Source organism: Sinohyriopsis cumingii, chromosome 6 (assembly GCF_028554795.1).
Source record: "Sinohyriopsis cumingii isolate HCF-2022 chromosome 6, ASM2855479v2, whole genome shotgun sequence".
Taxonomy (NCBI): Eukaryota; Metazoa; Mollusca; class Bivalvia; order Unionida; family Unionidae; genus Sinohyriopsis; species Sinohyriopsis cumingii.
In genome coordinates this window covers 159,272,933-159,287,727 of record NC_142966.1, presented here as the reverse complement: position 1 = coordinate 159,287,727, position 14,795 = coordinate 159,272,933, and the positions used below count along the sequence as shown (strand labels likewise).

Genomic DNA, 14,795 nt, shown 5'->3' with positions numbered 1-14,795 from the left:
CATGTACAAGTTTTAATTGAAGCATTAATTTTCTGTGTAATTCTTAATCATGTAAAAGTTTTAACTGAAGCCTTAATTTTTTGTATAATTCTTAATCATGTAAAAGTTGTAAGTGAAGCCTTACTTTTCTGTGTAATTCTTAATTATGTACAAGTTTTAAATGAAGCCTTAATTTTCTGTGTAATTCTTAATCATGTACAAGTTTTAACTGAAGCCATATTTATCTAATTCCTAATCATGTAGAAGCTTAACTGGAACCTTAATTCTTGTTTAATTCATAATCATGTACAAAAAGAGTTTTATGTTTCTGTCACATTTACAGGGAAATCAGTTTATAATAAACAATAGTCATAGGATGGGGCAAATTTTTGAATCATGAGTCTGAAACTCTACCAACTGAGTTACCATGCCTCCCATGCAAGGCAAATGTATATCACATATCATACAGAGTAGACTATGGACTGAATGATACCCACAGGGCCCAAGAAGCTAAATCATGCTATGATATTGTAACAGATGATACATTAAAGAGTGTTTACAACATTTCATAGGGCACTGAGAATTTTTTAATAATGTTCTAATAACAAAATATTTAATCTAAATTAACACCATATTTTTCAAAATTCTTATATAAATGTCCATGTTCAAGGGTAGAAAAATCCATTACCAGGTAGCCTGGGTCAACTAAATTTTATCTTCAGGTCACCAGGTGTATAAGTGACAGCCTGGTCAGGCAACTAGACTTTGATAGCTATGGACATGTTTGATTGGCAACCTGTGGGTCTAATAGTTTTTGTTTAGGCCAGGTATTAATTATGGCTGAAGACTTCATGCTTACCTTGCCAAATCAATCAACAAAATAAACCCAATTTCTTACATCAACATTGGTCCTGGGCTGGCTTATGCCAGGTGTTAAACTAACTGGAACATGCATGTTTATTTTCTGGCAATTTTACTGTATTTCAAAAGAACAGTTGCCCCAAAAGCAGATGCCAGGAACAAATATTTATTCAGAATAATCATGTTCTCTTTTGCCAAATAGGGAAAATGACACATCTTAAATATAAAAATCCTGAGATTAAATAATATATTGTTAGTATAATTTAAGGACAAATGAAGTTAATAAGTTGATCTGATACTTTTGCCAAGAACAAATTATTGCTGTTCTGGAACTTCATTAGGAAATTTCTAATGTGAACAAGCACATGATTTTAATGGCAATCAGTCTGGTTGTCCAGTGGCCAACCATATTAAACAAAAGTTGTTGAATAATTGTAATCACGTAAATTGTACATGCAACTGAAATTTCATGAACAAGCAGAAAAATCTGCTGTGCAACCAGATTTTAAAAGCTTATTGCCCAGAGCCAAACATGGATTTTCAAAAAATGTCTACCTCTGATGTGATGTACATGTTGATTACCTTGCACATACTGCAAGTAATTATATATCATGCTGCAATATTCTGTAATAATCTGCATAGTGTACTGTTATAATCTGCATATCATGCTGTAATAATCTGTATATCATGCTGTAATAATCTGTATATCATGCTGTAATATTCTGGAATAATCTGCATAGTGTACTGTTATAATATGCATATCATTTTGTAATAATCTGTATATCATGCTGTAATAATCTGTATATCATCCTGTAATAATCTGCCATTTGTACTTTAATAATCTGCATACCATACTGTAATAATCTGCATAGTGTACTATAATAATTTGCATATCATACTGTAATAATCTGTATATCACACTGTAATAATCTGTATATCACACTGTAATAATCTGCATATCATATTGTATTAATCTGCATATCATACTGTAATATTCTGTATATCATACTGTATTAATCTGTATATCACACTGTAATAATCTGCATAGTATACTGTAATAATCTGCATATCATACTGTAATAATCTGTATATCATACTGTATTAATCTGCATATCATTCTGTAATATTCTGTATATCATACTGTATTAATCTGCATATCACACTGTAATAATCTGCATATCATACTGCAATAATCTGTATATCACACTGTAATAATCTGTATATCATACTGTATTAATCTGCATATCATACTGTAATATTCTGTATATCATACTGTATTAATCTGCATATCACACTGTAATAATATGCATATCATACTGTAATAATCTGCATAGTATACTGTAATAATCTGCATATCAAATTGTAATATTCTGTATATCATACTGTATTAATCTGCATATCATACTGTAATATTCTGTATATCATACTGTATTAATCTGCATATCACAATGTAATAATCTGCATATCATACTGTAATAATCTGCATAGTATACTGTAATAATCTGCATATCAAACTATTATTCTGTATATCATACTGTATTAATCTGCATATCATACTGTAATATTCTGTATATCATCCTGAAATAATCTGCATATTGTACTTTAATAATCTGCATATCATACTGTAATAATCTGCACATCGTTGAATATGATATCATTAGAAGTGAAGTTTTTTGTATTTACCATAATCAGCGAGGTTGAGACAATCCAGCTTCATGTAATCATGGAGATACAGTAACAGAAGCAACATCAACATTGGGATGGCGATCACAGCACTGATGATTAACCAGCTGATGCTTAGAATATAAGTTAGGATAAGCAGCTACAAAGAGAAGTAAATACATATCTTAAGTTTGTCAATTAAACTCACACATATAGTAAAATCAGATATACATTATATGTTATTACAATCAATATTATATGTTATTACAATCAACAAAATCATGCATTACATTATATGTTATTATAATATTTTACCATGTACATGTTATTTTGTTACATTTACAATCAGAAATGTACCAACATTCACAGAATTAATATTTACAGGAGTTTACTCCAATTGTGGATTTAACAATGTAAATATATGCAGGCATTTTTCACACGGATCATCACCATTATCAATGAAAGAAAAGGTGTTCATTTCATTAAGAATATCTAATTAATATGTCAAAACAATAATTAAGACTGTCTAAAATTATATCCTCAACACTGGAATGTGCATAATAATGACCGATTGACCTAAACATTAATTTAAGATCAGTAACTTATGAAGATAAACATAAATTAATTCCCAATTTCTCCATCTTTACTGTTGCCCTTGTGATCTCAATCACTGACATCTATCACTTCATCACTTAGGGAAGCAATCTTGAATAATTCTCAGTTAATTTTGCATGGCACATTTGATTGCAATACATCCATGGAAACAAACAAAAAAATCACTTCCATTTTCTTCATTTTTAATTCCTTGATCTTAAACATTGACCTGTCCCTTGCCACCTCCATCAGCACAATTCTTAAGCTGTGTGCAAAGTTTGATAATGATCTACTGTAGTATTTGTAATTTCAGAAGAAAAAAATGTGAAAGCTTTAATGATTGCAATACACAGTACAGCAGGATTTTTTCACATAAGTCAAATTTAATAAAAAAATCCAAAAATGCAGGTTGTACAGTTTGGCTAATTTTATTTTAGTGATTGCCAATCGAAGGAGATTTTCTAATACATAAAAAATTTTATATTCTGTCAGGATTTATATTTCCCAATCTCACTCATAGTCAACTTAATAAAATGTCACCACCACTGAACTACCTGCTAGATGTATTCACTCTATGTGCTGTAATCAACCTAATAAATATCCATGTGATTAGAAAATTCATCTTTGTGGCAAACACTTAGATACAATGTTGATCTCGCACGTCTCCACTACCCCATTGTTATACTGCATGGACTACACTCTATATAATAATGACAAAAGTTAATGGAAAACTAACTCTAGCTTGAATTTTTTTGTCCTGAAATTTGTAATTTTTAATGGTTATAATCCTATATTGACAACTGGTTGTGCATAAAAACTGTGAAATGCTTGACAATTGGTTGTGGATCAAAAATGTGTAATGCTTGATAATTGGTTGTGGATTAAAAATGTGTAATGCTTGATAACTGGTTGTGGATTAAAAATGTGTAATGCTTGATAACTGGTTGTGTATTAAAAACGTGTAATGCTTGATAACTGGTTGTGGATTAAAAATGTGTAATGCTTGATAACTGGTTGTGGATTAAAAACATGTAATGCTTGATAACTGGTTGTGGATTAAAAATGTGTAATGCTTGATAACTGGTTGTGGATTAAAAACATGTAATGCCTGATAACTGGTTGTGGATTAAAAATGTGTAATGTTTGATAACTGGTTGTGCATCAAAACTGTAATGCTTGATAACTGGCTGTGGATGAAGATTGTGTAATGCTTGATAACTGGTTGTGGATTAAAAATGTGTAATCCTTGATAACTGGTTGTGCATCAAAACTGTAATGCTTGATAACTGGCTGTGGATGAAGATTGTGTAATGCTTGATAACTGATTGTGGATCAAGACTGTTTCATGCTTTATAATTAGTTGTGGATCAAGGTTGTTGTTAAGTCTTCCTGTATTCTGTTTATAATGCAAAAATAAAAATTCAGTTTGCAAAAAACTCATCACTCCTGTTGGAAAAGGGCATTATTATAACTGTAAGCAAAGAAAATGCATAACTACCTCCCAAACCTTTATCATACCATGGAAAAGTCTGCAAAAGTCTGTCTTCACATATGCTCTTTGAAATGGGACAGTGGCAAACAAACATATACATGTAGTTGTAATTCAGTGGTTTGCACAAAATCATCATTAAATCTTGGTTCTTTAAAATGCCTATGTTTACAATTACCCACAGACATTTAATCCTTGCACTTTAATGCAAGAGCTGATAATGGCCGAATTATAAAAGGCAGTATTCCTTTTTTTAAAGTAAATGTCGTGACAAAAGTTGATAGAGCATAAAATTGAGAATAAAAACTTGTGCAGACTGGAGATATTACATTAAGTGCATGGTGGGAACACTGTTGCTAGATTACTCAACTTGAGGGAATCGGAAGTCTTTGAACAAGGTCGACTTGTCCCTCAATTGGTTGACACTTTCTATATCTGGCTTATATTTGTAATTTTAAGGAGGCCAGCTCCAGCTGCAATACACAAGTAATGAAGCTGCCTTCTTTACCATATATATATATAAGCAAGATATTACTATATGAAAAACTAAGAGAGGAAAAAACTGAAGAAATCTATGCATAAAATAAACTTCTTACCAACATATGTTTTAATTAAAATTTCTTTAAAATGCCTGAGCATTTTTTTAAGTGGATAAGGGCAATATAAAAGAGCAGGGGTGCTTAATATACTGTATATGATAGTTTACCTTCACTTACGACCCTTAACTCCTTGTTCATAGAGAATATAAAACCATCAGTGCCCTCCGACTTATGATCCAAAACAAATATTTTTATCTGAACCCAAATGACCAGTACTAACAAATGGAATGGATATTTTTAAAGTTCAAGACATTGATGCTAAACATACAGAACAAAAAGACTTGGATCATGACTGCTTTTTTCACATTTTTATGGCAGCCAGTTAAAAACATTTCATGCGATATCACTTCCCCGTAAGCCTGCTTTTGGACATTTATGCCATTCTTTGTATAAAGCTATAAATGAAGACTACAATGTTCAACTTATTTTTCCAAACAAACTGTGCAGACCCAGATCTCTCAGCAGATTATGTGGTACTAGATCTGGGTCCATGCACTTTGCAGTTGAATCCAACTTATACACAATACACAAGTACAATATATATTTACTTATAAAACAAGTCCAACTGCCAACTGCACAGACCCAGATCTGCCATCATATAATGCGCTGGCAGATCTGAGTCTGTGTAGTTTAATAGCAGTAATCTATTTAACAAACAAGATGGACCTTGAACTACAGGTGCATTGTGCTATGACAGATAAGGACCTTTGACGACTACAGTTTGACTTGACTTATAAGTGAGTATATAGGGTATATCTATGGTAAAACTAATGTCTTTTTGGTACCAATAAAGCCCTACAACAGATCTTGCTAAGTAACCATCACTACCTAATACTGGCAGTAACAGCTGATGTGGCCCATCATGCCTATGCCACAATGTATTTGACACTTTTCACACGTCAAAAGTGAGGTAATTTTTGCTTTGATCATGTATACCTTGGACAATTAAAGGTAAACATTGAAGCCAATCAACTTTCAGTGGGTACAAGTTATAGTGCAACATGTAAAGCCATGTTTACTGCAAAGCGGTCACCACATGAATTGGTTATCACTGATAAGACCTAATGGCTTTTTCAAAAGCATTTAGACCTAACAGTGTAAACTAATAACTAAATTATTGGCAACAATATGAGAAACTTAACTGAAACAGAAATTATGTGAAGGTATAATGTAAAAACATGGAAGTCTGCATTTGAAAATTTTAAGCTGCATGCTAATGAAGACAATCAAGTAGCGTGAGTCATACAAATATACCAAGTGAAACAGTGAATAACTCATTCCTGTGATTACATATACAACAAGTACTTCTTCTTCCTCAAAAATATTTATATATTGTGAACACATGTCAAAAATGTCACAAGTGCTTTTTGTGGGACATAATCAGCAACTGTTTGTCTTTACCCTAACATGGACTGCCTCAAGTGAATGACCTGATCTTTCCTCTAGGTACCCATAGTTATGAAAAATAGTAAAAGTCAGATTTCTTAAATAACTTAGATACATGTTGAATTATTTAAAGATAAACCCTTCAACAGTATCATGAGGAAATTACTTAACAATATGGTATAATAAACTTCAAAATATGGTCCTAAACTGGATGATTTCATGAAGATGAAAGACTGAGTTTTCCCCTCAGCTGGTTATATATATATATATATATATACACACACACACACACACACACATATATACATACATACACACACACACACAGAGTATGACCCCAATATAGCATGAATTCAGATATAACATGGTTGTGGCATGGCTCCCGAAATTTTATATATATATGTATTTTTCTCGTACACGAAAAAGAAAATCTTTCATCAAAAGAAGTCAGTACGGAACTTGAATAACTGTAATGGAATATGATGGATTTTTTCATTTTCCAAAGTGACTGGAACAGGTTTACTCTGCTGTGAAAGTTTCCTTTCTGCAGGGAAAAAGTTACGCTTACAAACACTACCAACAGCAGCTTAAAATGCAAACTAACTTTTCCAACTTGGGACGTACTTAAAAGTAAATGTGCTTCATCATTCGTTACATGATTGTGCTATGTTTTTCCACTGAATCCATCCTTTATGACCTGTGACAAAATTATCAAATATTTTAAATGTGTGTGTGGGTGCATATTTTCGATGGAATTACTTGTATTGTGGATTCACTGTATGAGATGAGATTCGCAGGTGAGTACACGGCATACTCTATTCATGCTATACATTAGATATGTATATATTAACAGTATACACGTATATGTAGCAATCTGTGGACCTCTAAATAAAGTAAAATATTATATATTCCTTATCTGTTTTCACTACAGGTGTATTTCCCATTTAGTATGCATCCATTTAAGATGGTAACAGTGCCAATGAAGCACATATTTTACTGCCCAATTTTATTACCTACCCCCCACGCAAATTTTTTGGGGTACATGCATCATTTTCTTTAGCTAACTGACCTGGTTGCTTATAATATGGTTCAGTCTAGAACACAGTTGGGTTCTATGGCTCCCAACTACCATGTTAAAGCAGGGTCACACTGTGTGTGTGTGTGTGTGTGTGTATATATATGTGTATATATATGTGTATATATATATATATATATATATATATATATATATATATATATATATATATATATATATATATATATATATAACTCAAGAAAAAGTAATTCTATTTTTCACACAAGAATCTTTTATCAACAAACTTCCCAATGTGTCCAAACAGCTTTATTGAGCTAAAGGAAAAATCACAGTGATTACTGTAAGATAAATACTGAATACTACTGTTTAATACTTCACTCCCTTGCAAAAGCATTTTTTTTTAAAGGTGGCTCTGGTGACCGGATGAAGAAAAATAAAACGATTCATGACTCATAATTAATATATTGCCATATATCCAAAAAACATGTGCCAGTATCTATGAAATGCCTACCAATGTCATCATTGGCAATGGTGTGCACATCACATGACTCAGTCACAATGGCCGATAGCTGTACATTCAGCTCTAACATCTCCTAGTTGTACATTCAGACCTAAGGTCTATCACCAAGCTGTACATTCAGACCTATCTTCTATCTCCAAACTGTACATTCAGACCTATCTTCTATCTCCTAGCTGTACATTCAGATCTAATGTCCATCTCTTAGCTGTATATTCAGACCTATCTTCTATCTCCTAGCTGTACATTCAGACCTATCTTCTATCTCCAAGCTATACATTCAGATCTATCTTCTATCTCTTAACTGTACATTCAGACCTATCTTCTATCTCCTAGCTGTACATTCAGACCTACATTCAGACCTATCTTCTATCTCCTAGCTGTACATTCAGACCTATCTTCTATCTCCTAGCTGTACATTCAGACCTAATGTCCATCTCTTAGCTGTACATTCAGACCTATCTTCTATCTCCTAGCTGTACATTCAGACCTGTCTTCTATCTCCTAGCTGTACATTCAGACCTACATTCAGACCTATCTTCTATCTCCAAGCTGTAAATTCAGACCTATCTTCTATCTCCTAGCTGTACATTCAGAACTATCTTCTATCTCCAAGCTGTACATTCAGACCTAATGTCTATCTCCTAGCTGTACATTCAGACCTATCTTCTATCTCTTAGCTGTACATTCAGACCTATCTTCTATCTCCTAAGTGTACATTCAGACCTATCTTCTATCTCCTAGCTGTACATTCAGACCTATCTTCTATCTCCTAGCTGTACATTCAGATCTATCTTCTATCTCCTAGCTGTACATTCATTCAGACCTATCTTCTATCTCCTAGCTGTACATTCAGACCTATCTTCTATCTCCTAGCTGTACATTCAGACCTATCTTCTATCTCCAAGCTGTACATTCAGACCTAATATCTATCTCCTAGTTGTACATTCAGACCTATCTTCTATCTCCTAGCTGTACATTCAGATCTATCTTCTATCTCCTAACTGTACATTCAGACCTATCTTCTATCTCCTAGCTGTACATTCAGACCTATCTTCTATCTCCTAGCTGTACATTCAGATCTATCTTCTATCTCTTAACTGTACATTCAGACCTATCTTCTATCTCCTAGCTGTACATTCAGACCTACATTCAGACCTATCTTCTATCTCCTAGCTGTACATTCAGACATATCTTCTATCTCCTAGCTGTACATTCAGACCTAATGTCCATCTCTTAGCTGTACATTCAGACCTGTCTTCTATCTCCTAGCTGTACATTCAGACCTGTCTTCTATCTCCTAGCTGTACATTCAGACCTACATTCAGACCTATCTTCTATCTCCAAGCTGTAAATTCAGACCTATCTTCTATCTCCTAGCTGTACATTCAGACCTATCTTCTATCTCCAAGCTGTACATTCAGACCTAATGTCTATCTCCTAGCTGTACATTCAGACCTATCTTCTATCTCCTAGCTGTACATTCAGACCTATCTTCTATCTCCTAGCTGTACATTCAGACCTATCTTCTATCTCCTAGCTGTACATTCAGACCTATCTTCTATCTCCTAGCTGTACATTCAGACCTATCTTCTATCTCCTAGTTGTACAATCAGACCTAACATCTCTCCTAGCTGTACATTCAGACTTATCTTCTATCTCCTAGCTGTACATTCAGACCTATCTTCTATCTCCTAGTAGTACATTCAGACCTACATTCAGACCTAACATCTATCTCCTAGCTGTACATTCAGACCTATCTTCTATCTCCTAGCTGTACATTCAGACCTATCTTCTATGTCCTAGCTGTACAGTCAGACCTATCTTCTATCTCTTAGCTATACATTCAGACCTATCTTCTATCTCCTAGCTGTATATTCAGACCTACATTTAGACCTAACGTCTATCTCCCAGCTGTACATTCAGACCTATGATCTTCCATCTCCTACTCAGCAGCCACTATAACTTCAAATAATCACAACCCAAATATTTTATAATCCTTTTTCATGACATTTTCAGTATTCACTAAAACATTAACATGTGGTCAACATAAAATACTTTTGATGTTACCTGATGTGTCATGTTGATGCATTATTTCGGCTCTGGGGATAACTCCAGTGAACCTACTGACACTCCACGTACCTGTCTGCAATAACTAAAACTGACCTATCACATCTCAGCAGTGGTTGCTGGTAAAACCAAATTAAATGCACACATCTTACTTACACAACCAACCATATTTTAGGTTAGTCATATTGCAACTTTGAAGATCACCATATATAGCTACTTACGAGTCAAACGTCAAGTTGCTCAAACCCAGAACTACAGTTCCATAATACACTGGCAGATCTGGGTCTTTGTAGTTTGTAAGGAGTTATCAGTAGAACAAACAACACAGACCCTGATCTGCAGGCAATTATGATACAGCAAATCATGATCTTTGTAGTTGCAGTTTGACTTGACTTACAAGTGAGTATATACGGTAGTATCAGGAACAATTAAAGGTCAAATTTTATTACGTTTATAAGTTCAACTTACGGTCATAAACACAACCATATCTGACCATTTCATTAACATATTTTAGTCAAATATAAAAAAATTAATAAACAACTGTACTTTAGAAGAATTTGGAGATAAAGATTTGGGGTAGTGTCAATTATTATGTCTCTTTACATAATGTTTAGTCCTCATGCACAGGCTTTTTTCTGAGGTAGCTATTTGGCAGGCAAAGAACAAAACTACATGTTCATGACCTATACTGTATATATTCGTTTACAAGACAAGTCCAACTCCAAACTGCACAGACCCAACCCTGCCATTACATAATGCACAAGCAGGTCTGGGTCTGTGCAGTTTGTTAGGAGTAATCAGTACAACAAACTGCACTGACCATGATCTGCAGGTGCATTATGCTATGGCAGATAAGGACATGTGTTGTTTGCAATTTGACATGACTTACAAGTGAATATATATGGTAATTATCATTAAAGTTTACCATAATGTTTAGTCCCCTTGCACAGGAATTCTTTCTGGTGGTATTGAAGGTATGTCTGCTGGTGGGATCAGAGGACATGTGGCCAACGAAAAGGAGAAGAGTTCCAAAGACAAACATGCCACAAAGAACACCAATTATGGTGTACTCCATGAACCACAGACTGCAAGGAGAAATCAGATGTATTACTTTCATGTTACTAATAGCCTACCATCAAATGGATGCTCCTATTGAAATTTACAATGGTTTCATTAAATGGTAACCAACATTCCTTGAAGGGAAGTTTCTATGATCATGCATTAATAATCACTCTGATGTGCATGATCTTGTTGTGAGAAGTTATGGAGATTTATGATCTCCAAAAGAAGGTTTAATTTTAGCATGCTCTCAAATGCACATTTCATAGACATGCTGAAGACCAGATGAGGCAATAAGACAAAATGAACTTCTTAACTATATATACATATTTGTCCCCCTTCCCCAACAAATGGATGAAGCTGCATTGAATCTTTCTTCACACATAATATACAAACAGTATTAACTCATTAAGATTTAGTGCTGTCTCTACCTGTGAGGAGGTTGTACCCTATTTCCAAGCACTGTAGTGTCAAGGTCATTTAAGATAAACCAAGGTGTGTGGTATTACAGACAAGTAATGATACCTGATAGTCTGGACTTTCTACTTGACTTTCTACTTGCATTACAAGATACATAGGGAATTTCTGAGACCTGATTTTTACACCAAAAATTCATCAGTAGCTGGAACTGGATGTTGTGTCCTGATTTGAGACTTTTTGGCCTGAGATCTAAGATTGGTCTGAACTGCACATGGACAGGTGAATCTTTGCAAAAAGTAGGATATCTTTAGAGATCTGGGGTAAAAAGTGGCCAGGACACAAAACTGATGGGTCAGTATGAAAAAAATAAGAACTCTAACTTTTACCCTTCTGTACATGCATGAACAAAATAGCCAAAACAAACACCGTTTCTAACACAACTAGGCATTTGGTTTAATGAAAATCTCTTTAGGAAGCAGATGTATTTGGATGTATTCAGAACTAACCTCCAAAACGCATTTCCTAAGCTCCAATTCAGGCAAAAATGAAAAAATCTCCAGGGCTGAATGAGGATCCTTATTATTCAAGAAGATATAGGCCTGGCCATGCAGTTTAACTTCCTATCATTAGACAGGATATAGGCTTGGCTATGCAGTTTAATTTGTTATTGTTAGACAGGATAAAGGCTTCGCCATGCAGTTTAACTTGTTAATATTAGACAGGATAAATGCTTAGCCATGCAGTTTAACTTGTTATTCTTAGACAGGATATAGGCTTGGCCATGCAGTTTAACTTGTTATTCTTAGACAGAATAAAGGCTTGGCTATGCAGTTTAACTTGTTATTCTTAGACAGGATATAGGCTTGGCCATGCAGTTTAACTTGTTATCATTAGATAGGATATAGGCATGGCCATGCAGTTCAACTTGTTATCATTAGACAGGATAAAGGCTTGGCCATGCAGTTTAACTTCTTATTCTTAGACAGGATAAAGGCTTGGCTATGTAGTTTAACTTCTTATTCTTAGACAGGATAAAGGCTTGGCTATGTAGCTTAACTTGTTATCATTAGACAGGATAAAGGCTTGGCTATGCATTTTAACTTGTTATTCTTAGACAGGATATAGGCGTGGCCATGCAGTTCAACTTGTTATCATTAGACAGGATATAGGCTTGACCATGCAGTTCAATCTGTTATCATTAGACAGGATAAAGGCTTGGCCATGCAGTTTAACTTGTTATTCTTAGACAGGATATAGGCTTGGCCATGCAGTTTAACTTGTTATCATTAGACAGGATATAGGCTTGGCCATGCAGTTTAACTTGTTATCATTAGACAGGATATAGGCTTGGTTATGCAGTTTAACTTGTTATCATTTGACAGGATAAAGGCTTGGCTATGCAGTTTAACTTGTTATCTTTAGACAGGATAAAGGCTTGGCTATGCAGTTTAACTTGTTATCATTATACAGGATATAGGCTTGGCCATGCAGTTTAACTTGTTATCAATAGACAGGATAAAGGCTTGGCTATGTAGTTTAACTTGTTATTCTTAGACAGGATATAGGCTTGGCCATGCAGTTCAACTTATCATTAGACAGGATATAGGCTTGGCCATGCTGTTTAACTTGTTATCATTAGACAGAATAAAGGCTTGGCCATGTAATTTAACTTGTTATCATTAGACAGGATAAAGGCTTGGCCATGTAATTTAACTTGTTATCATTAGACAGGATAAAGGCTTGGCCATGTAATTTAACTTGTTATCATTAGACAGGATAAAGGCTTGGCCATGTAATTTAACTTGTTATCATTAGACAGAATAAAGGCTTGGCCATGTAATTTAACTTATTATCATTAGACAGGATAAAGGCTTAGCATCGGAGTATAACATGCTATCATTATAATCAGATCTACAAAGTCCTACACACCACTAAGAAGATTTGATTTTAATCAGATTGCCACTCATTTATCTAGTTCCTTAAAAATGTTCATTAGCTGTGATTTAAGTTCAATGATATGATCCTCATGCAAAAATAAATAGCAAATTAAGATGCAAGTTTACAATATTAAATGTGAGGCTCATTTATAATGCTGTGGGGAAAACTGATGCTGTGTGGCAATACTGTTGGTAATATATGCAGCAAGTCCATCTAAAATCCAGCACAAGCTTACCCAAAATTTTACATATCTGTACAGTCGATGATAATCCAAAAATCATGTTGCTGAAAATATCAGCATTCTAACTCTGACAAATTATTCAGCAGTACAAAGGAAAACTAGATGTGAAAAAAGAAGTTCATCAAATTAAAAATAAGACTCTGCAATTTATGACCTAAATGCACTCTCACTAATGCTGACTTGGTGGACTTACGTGGCATCATTCCTGAGGAGGTCCCTAGTCCTTGGCACTCCAGTGAGGAGACTTCCAGTCAGTCCCCCCAGCCCGAGCAGTAATGTGATCCAGGCGATGAGGGAGGCACAAGGTACATTGGACAAGCAGTGCAAAAGCCGCTCCCCACACGTCCCACTTTGGGCTGAAAGAAGAAATCAGATCAGCCATCATCAATATCACTACCATAATAATAATAATAATAATAATAATAATGATAATAATAATAATAATAATAATAATAATGATTTATTGCCGTACATTTTAAATCATTAAAAAATACCAGCACACGTTTGTAACTTATATTTGATTGAGTTCTCAATGAAGCTGGTATGTGTAGAGAGAGAGAGAGAGAGAGAACTTGAGTATTTTGCTGCTAAAGTCTTGTATTGAAATTTTAAAGAATTCAGACAAAGTAAGAAAGACTCAAGGAGTCATGTCAAGATTCATGTAATGGTTAGATATGGTCCCCATGTTTATTCCCGATGGCGTCGACATTCCTACACAGTATTTAACTCATTCTATTGGCCATTTCAACTTGAAATATTCAAGGATTGTCCACTTATAAACAAATGATTTATTGCTATACATTTTAAACTATTAAAAAGTCAACATGCATTTTTAATTTTAATATTGGGTGAATGTGGCGCTTTGCTGCTGGGGGATAATGGAAGAGTACCATAGGTTGCGACAAGGAGTTTATGAGTATGCCACTGTATCTACCGACAAGAAA

General features: G+C 34.3%; 1 protein-coding gene across 4 annotated transcripts in view; it reads right to left on the bottom strand.

Annotated features, from left to right (window-relative positions):
• Nucleotides 1-14,795, bottom strand: part of LOC149798377 (proteolipid protein DM beta-like) — a 220,189-nt gene that overhangs the window by 20,169 nt on the left and 185,225 nt on the right. For all 4 annotated transcript variants that reach the window (XM_089963553.1, XM_089963551.1, XM_089963552.1 and 1 more), the window contains exons 2-4: nucleotides 14,045-14,207; nucleotides 11,119-11,278; nucleotides 2,524-2,662 (exon numbers count right to left, since the gene is read on the bottom strand). In XM_089963553.1, coding sequence (XP_089819679.1) covers nucleotides 2,524-2,662; nucleotides 11,119-11,278; nucleotides 14,045-14,207 — 462 coding nt within the window. The remainder of the gene's footprint in view (nucleotides 1-2,523; nucleotides 2,663-11,118; nucleotides 11,279-14,044; nucleotides 14,208-14,795) is intronic.